Here is a 19,926-nt window from a genome sequence, read left to right as displayed (position 1 = left end):
GTTTATATACAATTTAAATTAGATTTTTTTTTCCAGAAAGAGATTCTGTTATTGAAAATATTATTTTTATTTATTTTTAAAAAGCAATTTGTTTAAGACTGTATTGAGTCTGAGGCATCGAATAAACAAATGTATAAACAAAAAAGGTATACTCATCAATTTGATGGTCCATACAGCACAGGTCTGCAGCATGTTTGTCACATCATCACTGTGCTGGTGGATGATAAATTGCTCAACACGGCTGAACGATACATCATATAAAAATTCTTAATTGACAAGCTGACACATCCAGCTGTGTCATAGGATGTGTATGTGTTTGTGTGTCTGCAGCTGTTGACAGAGGACGCATGTTCTTTTAATTACAGCCCCCTGTAATTATAGGGAAAGTGGAGAAAGTGGAAACGTACCAGACGAGACGGGCTTCATGCACCTATAGCACATAGTGTTGTATATTATACCATCCAAACTTGGCAGTGATATGCTTGTGTGGCATATTACACAATCATCTGTTTCGCATTACTGCCTGTGTGATAAACAATACTGTGTCTTTATCAAATTCCGGGGTGATTCACTAAACAATTACCAAAGATTTTGCCGGGAACTTGATTCGGCACAAAGACAACATTACCACCGAAGACGTGACACACTGTAAACTGATAATAGGGCTTTGTGCATTAGTCAGTGATGTCAAGACGTGACATGACTGCAGACGGACTTTTTACACAATTTAGACTGATGTTTTTTTTTTGTTCGTTTAGTTTTTTCTCTTTTTGCCATGCCACACATGCAGTTATCATATGTGGCTCACTATGGTATTGGAAACTATTAAACAAGCTCTAAAACAGTCCTAAAGTCAACTGATGTGTTTTAGAAGGTTGAAAGTGGCTGAAAAGTTAGGACAAATAAGAGGAGATTTGAAACGGTGAACAAGAGATTTTCCTGCGCTTGAATGTGTGTTAATGCTTTAATTTCATTGTGTGTGGCTGTTGTGAATTTATCCACAGTCTGGCTGGAGGGAGGGTACTAGCCAGTGCTGTCTGTCTGTCAGATATCAATCTTTCTTCACCTGTCGGCGCCTGTCCTGTCCTCCAGCACCTGATGGAAAACAACTGCCACACTGGCACTCGTTCGTGCTGGAGGCACATCTGGTAGACACATGGTACATGTGGCCATCAATCACAAACATTAAAAACAGCGATCAGTGCCATATCCTGAGGACCTCAGGCGTGTGAAACAAACTGTATGTTTCAAACAGCAAAACTTAACTTTTATGACTTGTCAACATGAATTGCTAAAATTCATGTTGGCTTTACAGCTTTCTCTTAGCACCATTCTTTTCCCTTATCCCATTTACTGTCCTGCTTCTAAGACAAACTATTCCAGGAAAGGTTGTTTAAAACCACGTGGCACAAAAATGCGGCTCCTCTGGTCCAAAAGAGTCCAAAGAGGTCAAACTGAATCAGAAAGACAGAAATATGTGCAAACACACATAAATCTTTGTAGGAGATGGCAGAAGATGTTTACAAGAAATATGCCAGTACAACAACTGTGATATAAGTATTCAGGATTTTGGAGCGACCAACCCAGTTTAGGCCTTGAGAATGAAAAGGCACCACAAGATTAAAGGATAATAATCCAATATAACTACAAAAATAAGGCTTTTATAAAGTGCCAAACAAACAAAGGAGATTTTCTATACCTACTTCATGGCTGCTGTAGCTTGTCCAGGCATCAGAAAGCAGGGGAACAACCTGTAGACAAGGCTAATACCAAAAGAGAACGCCCTGCACTCACATTCATATCTGTGGGAAATTTAGCAGCCTTTCAATCCAACTGACCTGCAGGTCACTGGACTGTAGGAAGGACCTCATCACACCTGCCTCCCTCACAAACTACATGTTGCTGAATATTTCCCAATAAATTAAACTTGGCACAATTTTTATCCAGTTAATATTCACCTTACTTGTGTTAACCAGTTTACGATTCTTTGGAAAGCAGCCCTTTCACATTTCTCCCAACCTCTCATCTCCTGTTCCACCCATCTCCATGGAGGCCGCAATAAAACAGTTCGTGGTGAACTGTTGCGCAACATACATGACGCATGTAGGTTTGACGCCGGCGCTGTGACTGACTCAGATCGCCTCAGGGTCCCTCAGTGACGAAACAAGACAAGTATCTATCATTTGCTGTGCCATTGTTTCTCCCATGTTCTCACTGAGATACATTCTGCCCGCATTAGGTGGAATATTTTCACAGAAGGGATGCATTTATCCTGACGCAGCAATTTGTTTTTATAGTCAGCAGTAATATGCTTAAAAGTGAATTGTGCAATGCCTGTCGAAGTTCTCAGCAGCAAGTAATCTATACAAGTGTGAGCACAAAGTAGTTTTGCAGTTTAATGTTCAGGTGATCCAAGTTGATAATATACTCCACTGTCACAAATATAAAGGCATAGCCCAAACAGAACAAAAGATGTCCAAACAGAGTAAAGGTACACTGGTACACTGATTCCTCCTGATAGAGGCCTGGCTGTGGGCTTTAAACCTGGAAATGTTCTCACACCTCTTTTGAAACCAAACAAAGCAGGTATAATATGTGGTGATGAAGTTTCAGACAGGGGATGTGACAGTGGGCTCTGTCACTGAACACGGCAGCCTCCCCCGCATAACACACATGTAATCTCCCCTCTGTTTGTTAGCTGCAGCAGTGAGTGCACACACCGTTTAGCAGCTAATTGCTAACCCTTTCAGAAAACACACACACATAACCCTCTGTGAAATAAAATGACGAGAGCCATAAGTCAATCATACGTTGGTTTATTAGTTGAAACTGAGTACAGCAATTATGCAGTTTTGACGGGTACTTATCATGTTAGACCGGCAGACGCGGCTCTCTTCCTCTGTGTTTGGTCCCGTCTCCGTGGTTGCACTTCCGGGGTATGGGTGCTGCGTCGGGACAAACTGAACTAGCGCTCTAGTGAGGCTTTTTAAGGGAAATAGTCCCGGGAAAATGATAATTTAGGTGAGCTCACGGGGAGGGGGAAATAACTGAGGTAATAAACTGGCCAGGGCATATGTGAAGAAGGAAGACATGAAATTTAGGTGTTTTTCAGACATTTGCTAAAGAGACATGGTTTTCATGTTGTGTGATTGCTGTCTGTGTTATTTTTACCTGGTAACTCATTAATGTGTGCTGATATGACATCCCTGCATTTTTGGTTTGGGCCATGGGGGATGTGGTTACAGGGCATAAAACCGGCTGAGGAAACCTGGGAAATGGAGTTGAGGCTGGGTCCTAGAGGGAGTAGGAACTCTGAGCCTGTGAGAGACAGTATCTATAATAGTGTTTTTTTTTGTGTTTTCTCATTCTTTTGAATATACTTGTGGATCCATTGTGGCTTCTGTTCTTTTTGTCACTGTTTTGCACGGACGAAATAAATACGCCTTTGCACTGAAGTGCTATTGTGGTTGGACCATCATTTTGTTAAAAGGGACCTTAAAGCGGCCTTTTTGTGACAGTTGGTGGCAGCGGTGGGATGGTCAACCGCAAAGCCCAAGCAAACAAGGCCAAAAGATCCCTCAGATCACAGACTGATCCTGAGGATGGAAAAACAATGGACACCACAGACGAAGAAGAGGAGAAAGGAAAAGGGGCCAGACCTAAGACCCAATCTGCTCAATCTGCAACAACTGATCAAAATGCTGAATTTCTTGGGCTGATGAGGTGCTTCATGGATGAACAGCAGAGACGAGAGGAGGGGTTCCTGCGGGAGCTACGGGAGACACTACGACCAGCCAGACCGCCAGAACCTCAGCAGCAGCGGGAGCCAGCCATCCAGAGCACATCCACGGCTGCCGCAAGGTTCAGGTTGTCAACGACAGCACCACGACGATCAGGTGGAGCCACGGGAGGATATGATGACCAACATTCCCAGCCATATCTGAGGCAAGCGTCAGTAGAGACCTCTGCAGGTGCAGGCCGATCCGATGATGACCACTTTCTGCCATATCGCCAAGAAAGAGCATCCATGGAGAGGGGGTATATGCATGACCCGAAGATGCCAGTTTACCAGCAGGGGGAAGATATTGAAAACTATCTCCTCCGCTTTGAAAGAATAGCACGCACCTGGCAGTGGCCAACAGAGGAGTGGGCCTGTCGCCTGGTGCCCTTGCTGACTGGACGAGCCCTGGAAGCTTACTCAGCGATGGATGAGGACCAAGCTGATTCCTACGATGATCTGAAGGAGGCGTTGTTGCAGAAATTCGACATCTCTTCTGAGACCTATCGCCAGCGGTTTCGGGGGACAGCCATACCACCGGGAGAGACCCCGACGGAGACGTACCATCGGCTCAAGGGACTCTACAGGCGGTGGATACGACCGGAGCAGCTCAGCAAAGAGGACATCGGAGAAGCCATCATCCTGGAACAGCTGCTGCAGGTCTTTCCTGCAGACATTCGGATGTGGGTGAAGGAGCATGAGCCACAGGATGGACAGTCCGCAGCTAAACTGGCCCAGCAGTACCTAAATGCACGCAAAGGGGTTCCGCCACGTCACTTCTCATCTCGGCCTAGAGATACCCGGGATGGCAGAGACAGACACAGCACTGGAGGTGACACCGGGTCCTGGGAGAATAGACGGAGAGAGACGGGCAGAGACCGGGAGGCCTCTGGAACTGGTAAGGGACTTATCTGTTTCTATTGTCAGCAGTCTGGACACAAAGCATCTGTGTGTCCAGCAAGGAAGCCAAAGTTCAGTAGCTACTGTTATGTGCCTAGAGAAGAGGACAGACAACAGAAAGAGACTGATGCTACTGGCTGTTACAATGTCATGGTGAATGGCCAAGTTTTGCATGCACTGTTGGACACTGGTAGTGTAATGACACTAATCAAGTCGTGCTATGTTCCAGAGGGAAGTATTAGCTATAGCCATACCACGCCAGTTCAATGTGTACATGGGGATCAAAAGTGGTATCCTATGGCAGAGGTTACTGTGACTATCAATGACCAAATGTACCTGCTGAATGTTGGGGTGGTGTCTGATTTGCCAGTAGACATGATCTTGGGGAGGGACATGCCTGTGCTACATGATTTGTTGTCATTACCCGGGGAGGTGACTGAACCTATAGCAAATACTGTGAGTGGTGCTGTGCTTACGCGGGCCCAAGCGAAAGCTGGTTTGCAGCCACTCCCAGACTTCTGCGATAGTCTGCTGGAGGGCGGAACCAAAGGCCCAAGAAAACAACGCCGCCAGCGGCGAATTGAAAAATACCTGGGGAAACCACTGGTAGAGCCCGAGGCAACTAGCCTCAAGGCACCAAACTGGGAGATACCGGAAAATATAGCCAGTCTCCAGGCACAAGATAAAACATTACAGCGATTGTTTGCTAAGATCAAGGGGACAGAAGAGGTCAGTGCTGTTAATCATTGTGGGGAGGTGCTATGTGTAGAGGGTGGTGTGCTGTACATTAGAGAGGGGGAGAAACGACGACTAGTCGTACCTGAAAAGTGTAGACACATCGTGTTAGAGCTGGCACACACCATTCCTTGGGCAGGTCACTTAGCTCATCAGAAAACCTACCAGAGAATCAGCTCACGTTTTTACTGGCCCGCCATGTACACTGATGTTATGGCCTTCTGCAACACATGCCCCATTTGTCAAACCACTAAAACTGTCCGTAAATCTGACAGAGCCCCGCTGTATCCTTTGCCAGTGATCTCCACTCCATTCCAGCGCATTGGCATGGACATTGTAGGTCCACTGGAGAAGAGTCAGACAGGATACCAGTATATACTGGTTATCTGTGATTATGCCACCAGGTATCCAGAGGCCTTTCCCTTGCGTTCCATTACCACACCAAAGATCATTAGCGCACTGGTACAGCTCTTTTCTAGAGTGGGCTTCCCAGAAGAAATCCTCACTGACCAGGGGACAAACTTCACATCGCGCCTAATGAAACAGCTTCACCACCAGCTGGGCATCACCGCTATCCGCACAACACCATACCACCCGCAAACGGATGGGTTGGTGGAACGGTTCAACCAAACCTTGAAAAACATGCTGCGAAAATTTGTCAGTGATACAGGGAGAGATTGGGATAAATGGTTACCGTTTCTACTCTTTGCCTATCGGGAGGTGCCACAGGCTTCAACTGGCTTCTCCCCATTTGAGCTGCTGTACGGAAGGTCCGTGCAGGGTCCGTTGGACCTCCTGAAGAAACACTGGGAGGCCCCGTCCAGCGGTCCAGGTACTGTAGGAGTGGTGCAGTATGTTTTGCAGATGCGTGACCAGCTGGAGCAGTACCGTGAGGAGGCCCAGGAGAATCTGAGGAAGGCTCAGCACAACCAGAAGCGCTGGTATGACGAACACGCTCGACGGCGGGAGTACCAGCCAAATCAAAAGGTCCTATTACTCCTGCCCACTTCAACCAGCAAACTCCTGGCGAAATGGCATGGGCCATACACCATCACCAGGAAGATGGGACCGGTCACTTATGAAATCCACCACCCGGACCGTGGCAAGCAGAAGCAGACATACCATGTTAATCTAATAAAGGAATGGAAGGAGCGGGAAGAGAGTCCAGCCAAAGCCATGATGGCGAGGAAACTGGAGGAGGATGAAGGCCCATGCGACATTCGAGCCTGGCAAGAGCAGAGACCGGCAGATCTAAGTCACCTGAGCGAGGACCAACGAGTGGACCTGCAGCAAGTGTTCAGGAAGTACCCGGGCCTGTTCCAGGAGAGACCAGGGAAGACGTCAGTGCTGCAACATGTGATCCACCTGAAAGATTCCACACCCATCCGGCAAAGGCCCTACCGCCTTCCCGAGAGCCGGCTCGAGCCCTTCAGGAAGGAGATCATGATCATGAAAGAGCTGGGAGTCATCGAGGCCTCGTGTAGTGAATGGTGCAGCCCAGTGGTCATCGTGCCCAAAAAGGATGGGACACTCCGGGTCTGTATGGATTTTCGCAAGCTCAACGCCGTGTCAAGGTTCGACGCCTATCCAATGCCCCGGATTGATGACTTGATTGAGAGGATTGGCCGTGCCAGGTATATCACCACCTTAGACCTCTGTAAGGGCTATTGGCAAGTACCACTGGAGGAGAAATCTCGTGAGTACACTGCTTTCCAGACGCCGATGGGCCTATACCAGTTTACTGTAATGCCCTTTGGACTTCACGGAGCTCCAGCCACCTTCCAGCGGCTGATGGACCGTGTGCTTCAGGGATGTGAAGACTGCTGTGCCGCATACCTCGATGATGTGGTCATCTATAGCGACACGTGGGCCAATCACCTCCATCATCTGCAACGTGTCCTAAGCCAAATCCACAAGGCCGGCTTGAATTTGAACCAGAGGAAGTGCGACTGGGCAGGGAGTGAGGCGCAGTATCTGGGATACCATCTGGGTGGAGGCCAGATCCGACCTCAGGTGGACAAGCAGGAGGCCATCCGCAACAGTCCCCGACCTCACACCAAGAAACAAGTCAGATCCTTCCTAGGCCTGGTAGGCTGGTACCGGCGATTCATTCCGGATTTCGCAACCATAGCAGTCCCCCTGACAGACCTCACAACCAAGGCAGCCAAAAATCCAGTAGAATGGACTAAGGACTGTGATCAAGCATTTGCCACATTGAAGACTCGCTTGTGCTCTTCACCTGTCCTGCAGAGTCCTGACTTCACCAAGCGATTTCTGGTCCAAGTGGATGCCTCTGCTGTTGGCCTAGGGGCAGTACTGGCACAAGGAGAGCTTGGTGAAGAGCGACCGGTGCTGTACCTGAGTCGAAAGCTGCTGCCACGGGAAACCCGGTATTCGACGATTGAAAAGGAATGCCTTGCCATGAAGTGGGCCTTGGACAGCCTGCGTTACTATCTGCTTGGAAGAGAGTTTGATCTAGACACAGATCATCGGGCCTTGACCTGGTTCCAGTCAATGAAGGACCGGAATGCAAGGGTGACACGATGGTACTTGGCTCTACAACCATTTAGGTTTAACATAAGGCATAAAGCGGGGAAGCAGAATGTAACAGCAGATTACCTTTCCCGATTGCCGATCCTCGCCAATCAGGAAGAGAAGGGGGTAAATGTGACAGTGGGCTCTGTCACTGAACACGGCAGCCTCCCCCGCATAACACACATGTAATCTCCCCTCTGTTTGTTAGCTGCAGCAGTGAGTGCACACACCGTTTAGCAGCTAATTGCTAACCCTTTCAGAAAACACACACACATAACCCTCTGTGAAATAAAATGACGAGAGCCATAAGTCAATCATACGTTGGTTTATTAGTTGAAACTGAGTACAGCAATTATGCAGTTTTGACGGGTACTTATCATGTTAGACCGGCAGACGCGGCTCTCTTCCTCTGTGTTTGGTCCCGTCTCCGTGGTTGCACTTCCGGGGTATGGGTGCTGCGTCGGGACAAACTGAACTAGCGCTCTAGTGAGGCTTTTTAAGGGAAATAGTCCCGGGAAAATGATAATTTAGGTGAGCTCACGGGGAGGGGGAAATAACTGAGGTAATAAACTGGCCAGGGCATATGTGAAGAAGGAAGACATGAAATTTAGGTGTTTTTCAGACATTTGCTAAAGAGACATGGTTTTCATGTTGTGTGATTGCTGTCTGTGTTATTTTTACCTGGTAACTCATTAATGTGTGCTGATATGACATCCCTGCATTTTTGGTTTGGGCCATGGGGGATGTGGTTACAGGGCATAAAACCGGCTGAGGAAACCTGGGAAATGGAGTTGAGGCTGGGTCCTAGAGGGAGTAGGAACTCTGAGCCTGTGAGAGACAGTATCTATAATAGTGTTTTTTTTTGTGTTTTCTCATTCTTTTGAATATACTTGTGGATCCATTGTGGCTTCTGTTCTTTTTGTCACTGTTTTGCACGGACGAAATAAATACACCTTTGCACTGAAGTGCTATTGTGGTTGGACCATCATTTTGTTAAAAGGGACCTTAAAGCGGCCTTTTTGTGACAGGGGACAAAAGAACAGGTCAGAGAAAATGAGGCGAGGGACAGAGAAGGAAAAAGAGAGAGACGTGTGTGAACGGGTGCAAACAGGGATGCATTACAGTTATGTGTGTCTCTGTGTGTGTTTTATTTCTTCTTTCATGAGGAGCAAAATGTTTTCACAAGGAGGTAAAACATTCAAATTGGGGATGTTTGGCATACATAGGGTATTTTAAAGGAGCTCTATGTAACAATGTGTATTAATTCACCTGTTAATCATTTTTTTATTGGACATATGTGAGCGGATTGTAAAGTGACGTGAAAAATTAGACTTCCCCCGTCTCTCTTGTTGCCTGGACAAGCCTGTGGTCGATTTGTTGAAGTTGTTTAATGCTGCTGGACTGTGGATTTCTTTGTGAAGGACTCGGTGTCGGATTTTCTACAACAGTCCACAGGATGAGACTTTATGTACATTCTTGAGTGCCTCATCCCAGTGCCTCTCTCCGCTCCTCTAACAGAGAGCAACGGTAGCTAACGTTAGTTTAGAAAAAGAGTCCGCTAATATAAAATAACGACCGGCTTCCAGGACAACTCAGAAGTTCCACAGGGAACCTTTAAGATACAATGTCTTGGTTAGTTTTCAACTGTCTAGCTTGATGACATACAGTCCTACGATTTAAAAAAAAAGTTTGAAAATATTTTTGATATTTGATTAGAGTTTTAAGCACATTTTGATGATAGCAGATTGATAACAGAATCATACATTTCCCCTTTCTTTGTTTTCTCTCCACCTTAATGCACCAAACTGCTCATTTTTAACGCAAAGATAATCTTAAAACTAGGCAGACTAACGTGGACTGGTAGCTGGAGAGGTGCCAGTTCACCTCCTGGAAGCTGCCAAGGTGCTCTTGAGCAAGGCCCCAAAATCCTAACTGCTCAGGGCACCTGTTTACAGCTGTTGTTTACAGCTGTTGTTTATATCGCAGTCCCCTTGCTCTGCAACTTCTCCGTACTTTCTCTTCTTCTTCTTCAAGTCACTTGTGACGATACTGAATAATGGAAATTTACCACAATCAACTTATCCTGAGTGTTTTATTGCAATTTCCGATAAAATCTTATATTGTCCCATCTCTAGCTGAGAGCGGCAAACAGATAAACATGCATTTAGGTCAGGCAACACTGTGGTTACGCTGTAAATCAGTTAAGTGAGTGTTTGAAATAACAATACAGGTCTAAATTGCATATAATCAAAATCAGAAGGACGTGATGCATACAAATCTCTGGATACAGAGAAACACTGTTATCACACTTACTATAAAGTGTCCTTTTCTAAATTCAGTTCTGAGGGAGACAGAGGAGGCATCCTTTACTGTTTTTCTGTGCCTGTAGCTGCCTGTTCTCAAGGCCTGTAAATCGCACAAGTGAGGAACTACTGTTGGCCAAACATATTTGGAAAATTAAAACTTTCAGATAAATATTATAAACCTGAAAAAATGTGGATAATTGGTTTACTTTCAGGTAAGCCCTGGTTATGTATACATGTGTTGAGGAGGCTGAAGAATCAAGTTGCAGATGCACTAGGTTAATAATGAGGTCAGTGAAGGAGCTCTCAGGTATAGCAATGTAAAGCGTGCATGTGTGTAAGAGAGAGTGAGAGAGAAAGGAGGTGAGAGGGAAGACCAGTGAGGAAACCAAGGAGCGTGAATCACACCGTGACAAGCAGGGAGGCGTGGTGCAGAGGGTGGGGCCGAGCTCAGGCTTGGCACCGGCCCCAGTCCAAGCCCATCTTGGCTCTATAAGAGGAGCCCGGTCCTCCCAGCTTCACTCAGCCACTCAGGAAAACCTAAATCTACCCACAAGTGCCTGTCCTCTCACAGTCTCATCAGCCTCTCGCAAGAAAACATGGGCAGACAGAAGGTGTATTTGGACAAACTGGCCCGGTTCTTCCAGATCCGGAACCTGCTGCTTCGTCAGGCCCTGGCAGAGTGTCTCGGGACCCTCATCCTTGTGGTAAGTGTGCCTCTGTGTGTGTATACATTTGTGGATGTATGGAACTTACTGAAATTGGTGTTAAAATTGGTGTTAAAAAACAAAAAATTTGCCAAGCTTTATGAAAAATTTAGAGTTAAGTTCATTCTTTGAAATTACCGTATGTTGATAGTAGTTGAACTCTGGTCCTCTCAGGGTGTTTACTCTCACTATTCAGTGTGTCTGTTTTCTTTTGATGTTTCAATATGATCAACGCCTCTCTATATGACAGCTTTTGTATTCAATCATTTTTGCATTGCCATGTTTGAAGAGTGATGAATGATTGCAACATGAGCTGCATGTTATTTATAAGCCACAAACGGACTTCAAAGCGAGCAAAATGACTCTTTGCAGAGGGACAGACCAGGTGATTACTCTCTAATTGTGTAAATGAAGGGCTGTTTACATTGGCAAACTGAGATCAGAACAAACAGGTAAGCAACAGGTTGTTCGGGGACCGCATGAGACAAAACTGTATTTACTTGGAGATAAGATCCAGGATCCCGGAGCCTCAACCTATAGGACATCCTTCTCTCGCTTCGGTGTGTGTTGGAACAACAACAAGTTGATGTCAATGCCACATAATAACTCAGTATCACAGGCATTAAACTACACATTGCACCTTTAAACATCAGGGTTTTTGCACAGATGCATACCAACAGACAAACAGGGAGTCTGATTAAATAACAGCTCGTCATCCAGTCATAAAAGCTGCTCATTTGACTATTTATCTGACTTGATAAATAAAAGAGACGCTTCTTTTTATCTACTAAGTCAAATAAATAGCCAAATGATTCCACCCCCTAATGTTCTGACGTCCAAAAGACGCACTTCTTTTATTCACTGAGTCAGATAGATCCAGGCTCCGGCTTTCTGCACTGACAAAAAAACTAATTAAACGCCCTTATAGCTGTAAAGGTTACTGCTCTATAGGAAGCACGTCTTGGTAGAAAATTGGCACATAGGGTAAAATGAGTATTACAAAGAGTGCCTTAAATGCTCGTACAAAAACCAGCTTAACCAGCCTAAAGGCTCCTGTAATGGTTTAACATTCACAGTTCAGAGTGTTGAGTTCAGTGTCTCATCTTATTAATCCCACAGTGATTAACAGAGCCTGTTTTGAAGGCATAGAAGCATGATACCTTTACCTTTAATCCAGGTCTTCCAGAAATGTAAGTAACTTAGATGTTATATGAAATCAGTCGGTTATATAAACATGCAGTGGAAAACTACCACAACTATACATAAGAGCCCAGCATTGAAAATATTTTACAATTAGTCAGACAATCTAACACATACCAGGACGACTGGTGGCACAGAAAGGTGCGGTGCAGTCACACAAAAGGTGACACACGTCGATGGCAGCGCTGGGAGGATCAGTGGCATAACAGTGGGCTTTACAGACATAGCTAACATAATTTCACTTCCTCGATCAGATAAGTCTCTCTCCGACTCTGTCCCGCTCTCTGTTTACCCTCTTCTCTTACCTGGTGGAAGCCTTTCAAAACATGTTTCAACCAGTTACCGATTGAACAAAACCAACTGGTTATTAGTAATCAGTTACTTTTAAAGGACGACTTGAAGAAATAGCATGTGTGAGGGTGTGTGTGGGTGTGTGTCTGTGCCTCTTTGTATGTATTGATCCTGGCATTCTTGGCACTGTGTCACTGTCACTCCAGGCAACTTGTCGAGATCATTGAAGAGGATATTTCTGAATTCAGTTCATGCTGAAGCCATCTACAAAAATAGTCACGTATTAATCAACTTTTTGGCCACAGGCTGGTGTCAATATAGTGTGTGTGGATGTGTCAGAACTCTGTCAGCACAGCATCTAAAGAGGCTTTGAAAAGATGTCCTGAAAGGGCGCTTATAGGCAGATAATGCCATTGGGCATCCCACTGCAACTGTTTTGTTAACCCCTCACTTCAAACCTTTGTTCCCTGCTTGGAGAGAAGCTGCAGGGGGGTTTCTGAGGCTCTTCATCCTGAAATTGAAAAGATCACACAGGTAGTGTTTTAGAGAGTGGTTCCAGGCCAGCAGATTCTTTGCCTTCAGCTCCTAAACAATTACCAAATGTGGGTTTCAGTAGGCAGACTGCTGTGGGGTGTTTTTTTATAAGCTCCCCGACTGTGTTAAAAGCTCGGAGTAGCTGCATGGATGCATGACCAGCTGAATCAGCCAAATGAATGTTGGCTGAGGAAGTGGTGGGGTGCCGTTAACTAACTGCAACATTATGGGGCAAACATGCAGTAGCAAGGTGCTGGAATTCTTTAAAACAGTGAACACACATACGCTGGTGAATATGAGCACTTCGGAGTCGCTGCTCCCAGAATGCGGCGGGGATTTAAATGAGACCTTTCTGGTGGAATGTGATCTAAGTAAGTAAGTTGGCACTGGCGAGCTAATGGTCCATCATTTGCAATCTGATGCCTCTGACATTAAGGGAAAAGTCATGAGTTTTTGATCTTTTATTGTCACATCACACACGTTTGTCATGGCATAACATCGCGGGGACAGAAAACTGAACAACTATGCACAAATCCAACATGGAGCTGATTTATGTCAATTTTTTCCAGTAATGGCTGGCCTCGTCAGGGGTGGAAAAGAGTTTAGACTGCCCAGTGATGATGAACTCCCCTCAGGCGCCAGTCCCTCTGAGTGTTTTCCTAAAGCTAACCTCAACATCTGAGTCCTGTGGTCTGACTGAAAGCATCCTCATCAGGGGGTTTAGAGAGCAGCAGGCTAAGCATTGACCACACATATTTCCTTTTCCCCACAAATACAAAGAGGACACGGGCAGACACACACAAACACATAATGACACAGTATGCAGCATAAACAGTATGGCACCTGCTTTGCAGGACTGCTGCTGCATCTAAAGACCACACATTCTGTTAATCCGTCTAGTTTTGACGGGGTGGGTCACGTTTTTCCCTCATTCAAAGTGGAAACTGGACTTCAGTTCTTTTTCCTTCCGAGATAAATCAGCCAGGCAGCGGCAGCAGAGAGTTCTGCCCCAATCAAGGTCAACACGGTGACCTTTCTCTACATACAGTATACTGTGCTCCTGGGTGCCATCATGAACACAATAGAGCTCATTTAATTCTGAGTAGAGCTCATCTGGTTTCACTGATAATGATCACACTGCCTCATTTCACCCCTCGGTTTGACCTTGATTGGCTGACAAAGCACCAAATGTACAGCAGTCATGTTTTTATACAACACAGATACCGAAAAGGGTTGGAAAAAGTTTGTGCTGGGACATTTTAAAGCCCTGATGTTCAGGACCTCTTCAGGTGTCTTTTCATACGTGGAATGAGGAACTTTGACAGAAAACGTTATTGATATGTGTATGCATGTCGATGGGACCCAGTGTGAACTTGCTTTTTGACTCTCTTTCCAGATGTTTGGCTGTGGTGCTGTGGCCCAGCTGGTTTTGAGCGGAGGTTCCCATGGCATGTTTCTAACTGTCAACTTCGCCTTCGGCTTCGCTGCCACCTTAGGCATCCTAGTCTGTGGCCAGGTATCAGGTAAACAAACTTTTATTGATTCAGTATTATTACGGGTGCATGGGAATAAATACTTTCTTTGAATTACACTTCCCTGCCAAATTCAATCTGCAGGACCTCATTTTAACCTGTTTTGCACGTTGTATTGAGTCTGTATGTAGATCATTTTGTGTATATTTAGGTAAAGTTATTGCAATATACATTCATGGTCTTTGATATGTACTGACATACTGTCACCATCTACGATTGCAGGTGGGCATCTGAACCCCGCAGTGACGTTTTCCCTGTGTCTGCTTGGAAGAGAGCGCTGGAGAAAGTTCCCCATGTACTTCCTCTTTCAGACAATCGGTGCTTTTTTCGGTGCTGCAGTCATTTTTGGCATGTACTACGGTAAGGACTGACTCCAGATGTGGAGCCAAATTTGGAGAAATAATGTTGCCACAGCTATATATTAAGAACAGATTTATGTTTTAGGTTTTTGTAAGTCCAAGTGTGCCATTCCAAACAAAAAATGTTTTATGCCATATTTATTTTGTTGTTTGTTTCCCTTTAGATGCCCTGTGGGACATTCCTGGATGTTTCAATGTGACTGGGCCTAAGGCCACAGCTGGTATCTTTGCTACCTACCCTGGAAAACATCTCAGCATTGTCAATGGCTTCTTTGACCAGGTACTTTTTTGAAATGTGGAAACATCCATCATTCACAAAATTTTAAGTTGACAAATATCATGATACAACTCAACAATCCAACTCACGATTTTCTTCTTACTTGTCCTTCTCTCAAACACAGATTATTGGCACAGCAGCGCTCATTGTTTGTATTCTGGCTATTGTGGATCCATACAACAACCCAATCCCCCAAGGTCTGGAGGCTTTCACTGTGGGATTTGTGGTTCTGGTCATTGGACTGTCTATGGGTTTCAACTCTGGCTATGCTGTCAACCCTGCCAGAGACCTCGGGCCACGTCTTTTCACCGCTATGGCTGGCTGGGGCACCGAAGTTTTCACGTAAGTGCACGGACTTGAAGCATTTTCGAATCTCTATGTGAACACAAAATAAAAACAAATGATGTTTACTAAATTCTTTTTTTGTCACTCCTCAGGATTAGAAACGGCTGGTTCCTGGTGCCCGTTTTTGCTCCGTTCCTCGGCGCCATCATTGGTACGATGATCTACCAGATCATGGTCGGCTTCCATGTGGAGGGAGAAATACGTGACCAGAAGAGCGCAGCGGAGGAGAATGTCCGACTCACCAATGTCACCAGCAACGACAACTCCAAAGACGGCACCAAAGAAATGCACTGAGTGTGTTAATTATGAGACGTTTGACTACAGACTTGAACTCATGCATATTCTGTAAATAGTGACCTAACACCAGCATTTTTCCTTCCAGCCACATTTTTTTTTTTTTTACAAACCATTTTTACAGCTGTTGGGTTATCTCCCAAGATAGCTGTGTGTTTGTGAATTCTGGCCACTCTCTTTTTATCATGTGATTGTATTATGTGGTAGAGGAAAGATTGTGTGTAAGTGTAGAAGGGAGAAACACAACTTAAGAAACACAGAATTACATTAATTCTTAATGAAAATGATGAATATTTGGATCTTAGTGTCTATAACACTCCAGTTTGAACAGTATTGTATTCTTTATACCAATGTAGTTGTATGTATAATTACAGATGTATTTACAGTAGATGTATGTCGGCAGATTTCCTAACTAATTCCTGTGTATTTTGTCAGTCCAGAACCTTTCACTGTTAATATTTCAATTCAGACAAATTGTCAGGAAATTGGGAAATTTAAATTTCAAACCCAAAAGTTCAAATATCTGCTTGAGAAGAATATTGTACATAGGCTACATCAACATCTACTCTGTTGTTTAGAGCTGACAGATGGGGGTGAAGCTCCATCCTTCCCAACATTCTTCACTTCACCACAGACGTCTCAAAGCAGCTTCATTACAGTTGCTGTCTTTTTATATTCGCTCTCTTTGCCCTGTAAAAGTCCGAACCAGCAATTCTTAAACAGGCTGACGCTCGTTGTGATATTTCACCAGCAAACTTGATAACTCACCCTTTGTGTGAAGCCTTCGTAGCCTTCTAGTTACATGCTGGAAAATATCAGATGTACTAACAAATGACAATAATCTTCTATATATGTACAGCACCATGTAAACCTATTACACTGTCTTTAAATTGTTGTGTCGATTGATGTGTTTGTATGTAGGTTAAGGGGAAGGGATGCTTTTGTACTGATACAATAAAGTTCTGTTTTTTATCACTGCATGAATGTGGATCATGTTACCCTCTCGTTACTGTTCATTCTTGCTTGTCACAAAAACTTTTTTCTCAGGGGGGTGACTGTAATCAGATTACACCAGAACACAACTCAATTGAACATTCTAGTCACACCTCTCTGTTAAAAAGTGTTCAAAAGAGTTTGCACAGGGGTCAGATGAGGTAGGGTTGGCAAGATGTGTGCTAATTTTTCACAGTGAAATAATTATTTTGATTCCATTTAATGTTCAAATGTCTTTCTTTGTTAAAAAAAAATAAAAGTATCGCTATCCAGAAGTATTATGCATCAAGAGAATAAATAGAATAATTGAATAATGTGGGAACTATTAGGTAACATTAACTCAGGGAAGTGAAATGTGGAAAATACAATTATACAATATAATTTACAGATCAGATAAGGGTCAGGAAAAAGCTAAAATATTTGTTTAAAATGTCTGTTTTTGGGATTCTTGACAGTTAAGAGTGTCAAGCCCGTGTCCAGAGTTAAGAGCAGTGTAGGAAACAAGACTACACAGTGATTTCTCCGTTCACTCAACTGTGCTCTTTAATAATGATTTTATGTTCCCAAAAGCAGACCTGCTCCATCATTATGCAGTGCGCAGCAGTATTTTACACTGCTATTTCAAGGCTACACTTTATTTCCAAGCATACCTCAGTATCCACAGACCAGAACTGGGCTACCGTCCTTCAGTGCATGAATCAAATCAGCCCTGGTCCTCCATGCCAAGGGCTCATTTTCACAGAAAATCTCGCCTACTTGCCATTTATCAACAAAATATGTAGACATGAAAACATACTTTCTCCTTTCTGCAGCTTATTACACCCACTCCGTGCTTAATCTTTGAAAAGTGAGTTTCACAAGTGTCACACAAAAGGGAAGGAAGAGTTTAGGTCTTGGCAGGCCTAGATGAATCAGCAGTTCAGTAATTAATTCCAACAGGTCGTAGCAGGTCACCTTGCAACCAGAGTTCATGCAAAACACTCAAAAACATCGTTGCCAAAACAAACAGGCTTGGTCAACTTTTAATGACATCCTGAAGACAAATGGAGACTTTTAAGTAAATAACTTCTCTATCAAAATGACAAATAACTGTATATACATATATATATATATATATCAATGCAAATTGTGTAAACATTGATAAATTTTTTAGGAAATGATAAAAGAGCAACTCAGCCAAAGACTATTCACTCCTTGCAGGGATATACAGTATATGGTTGAATGTAAAGGTGTTCACTTATCACTCAATTCTGAAGTTCTCCTCAGCTGTCTGTAGATTCATTACACCTTAAAGCTAATTGTTTTGTTTTTTCAGTATATAACCTTACCTAACCTAGCCTTTTGATCAAGTCTCAATGCTCTCACCAGGGTCATTTTAGGCCCCAGCAAGTAGCTGTTCAGTGAAAAAGCTCTTAAAAGCCACTGTACACTTCCTCCTCAGCACCAAACGGCAGACAGACAAAGTAAGCAAATAGCTGGTGAACATAGTGGAGCATCAAGCAGCTAAAGAGCCATTTACTTCCTTCAGGAGTTGGTTGAGACCAAAAACTTCAGCTTCAATGGTGACAACATGTCAGTGTTGTTTGTTTTTCCACTGCCCCCAAGTGGCTAAAAAATCAGTTATTGAAGGTTTAAGATACACTACATATATTGATTTCAGTTCATCTGAAAGCAATACAAATCCATTTTGAAGTCTAAATAATCTTAATGTGTTTTTAAAACAAATTTAAATTTTGTTTAATTAAATGAAGAAAAAAAAGGTCTTAGGGCAAATATAACGTGCTTTTTGTCATCTGTATACTGCTGCCCTGTCTTTTTACATGCGTGCCTTTGATAATGATCAATAAATGGTTTTGAGAAACTACTTGACATTTTGGGAAATGCGCTTATTCACTTCCTTGTCGAGTGACTCAGAGCTGGAGCCAGGAGGGAATTAACTTAGCTTAACATAATAACTGAACACAAAGGGAATTAACTAACCAGACTCTATGCAAAGTTAAAACATCCAATACGTTGTTGTTAATATGTTAATATGTTGTTTTGCAAGGAGATTTGTGCTGTAGCTATATCCACTGGGGAGTTTGAAAGAAAGGAGAGGAAGTCAAGCTGCTCCCCCCCTCTTATAGTCTTCATGCTAAGGTAAGCTAATCGGATGCTAACACTAGCTCTACAATGCACAGAAATAAGAGTGTTTGTACCAAGAAGGTGAAAAAGCGCATTGCCCAAAACATAACAGGATTCCTTTATCATTTGAAAGCCAGATGCTGAACAGAATTGAGCTCATGATGATGTAAGCTGTCAGCGAATCAAAGCCAGTTATTCACAAGTCGACGAGTTGGAGCATCTTTGAGCACATCAGCAGCAAGAGTATTCAAAACAGCATCTTCTGATGAAATAAAGGTTTCAAGCTTCTCCAAGGTGATTTCAGCGAAAACCTTCGTAATAAAATGGACAAGACCTCACGGTTGCCTGGATTTAGGGACATTCTTTCAAAAACCTCATGCTCTTGAATCTTGTCTGTGGTATGTAAGATGTACACAATTGTATACAGTCCAGTCTGGTCCCTTAAAGAGCTGGTCTAAGCAGCACTCACCAACCTTATGGCTGCAGACATGTGTTTCCTATCTTCAGCTGCCCTTCTAGGTACAGTCAGCTCCCTGAGGCTCCAGGAGAATTCTACTGTTAGACCAGGTTTGATGTGTGATAGCTCTGTAAGATATTGTTTCAGCAAATTTTCTGCCCTTTATATCGTTGAATTATTATTTTGAAGTGCGTATGATTACTTGGCACCAAATGTAGCTGCTATCAACCGTCTTTAACTGCATAAACTGGGACTGATCATGCATGTGCACATGCCAAATATTTCCACTGCAGTGATCTTTCTTGGAGATAAATGCTCGTAAATATTATATCATGTTGCCAAAAACTTGCCGAAGAAAAGCCAACTAGTTGTAACCAGTCACAAAAACAGAAAAGAAAGATGCTTGTTTCAGCAGGTCCTCCGCTTTAGAGGGAAAACAAAGACATGTAGCTTACTTAATCTCAGAGGCAAGGCAGTACATAAGCTTCTAACATTACTTCTTGAAGCAAGAAGTGTACCTAAATCCCACAAAAGCTTGCTGTAAAAAAAAAAAAAAGCCCCC

The 19,926-nt window shown here is 43.8% G+C and overlaps 1 protein-coding gene across 1 annotated transcript; it reads left to right on the top strand.

The window, feature by feature from the left end:
* The first annotated feature begins 10,777 nt into the window (after positions 1 to 10,777).
* On the top strand, positions 10,778 to 16,788 carry aqp3a (aquaporin 3a). The gene is made up of 6 exons (XM_073467179.1): positions 10,778 to 10,958; positions 14,380 to 14,506; positions 14,738 to 14,875; positions 15,039 to 15,154; positions 15,276 to 15,493; positions 15,589 to 16,788. The coding sequence occupies exons 1-6, from the start codon at positions 10,851 to 10,853 to the stop codon at positions 15,788 to 15,790; spliced, it is 909 nt and encodes a 302-aa protein (XP_073323280.1). The 5' UTR covers positions 10,778 to 10,850; the 3' UTR covers positions 15,791 to 16,788.
* The last annotated feature ends 3,138 nt before the right edge of the window (positions 16,789 to 19,926 follow it).

Source organism: Pagrus major, chromosome 5 (genome assembly GCF_040436345.1).
Source record: "Pagrus major chromosome 5, Pma_NU_1.0".
Taxonomy (NCBI): domain Eukaryota; kingdom Metazoa; phylum Chordata; class Actinopteri; order Spariformes; family Sparidae; genus Pagrus; species Pagrus major.
The sequence above is the reverse complement of the archived record's forward strand: the minus strand, read 5'-3'. Positions and strand labels throughout refer to the sequence as shown.

What these genes read in the sequence shown, in the direction of transcription:
- aqp3a (XM_073467179.1), top strand. Translation starts at nt 10,851, where the DNA reads ATGGGCAGACAGAAGGTGTATTTGGACAAACTGGCCCGGTTCTTCCAG. An exon ending in TCGGGACCCTCATCCTTGTG is followed by an intron (nt 10,959 to 14,379) that starts GTAAGTGTGCCT and finishes CTCTCTTTCCAG; the next exon opens with ATGTTTGGCTGTGGTGCTGT. An exon ending in AGTCTGTGGCCAGGTATCAG is followed by an intron (nt 14,507 to 14,737) that starts GTAAACAAACTT and finishes CTACGATTGCAG; the next exon opens with GTGGGCATCTGAACCCCGCA.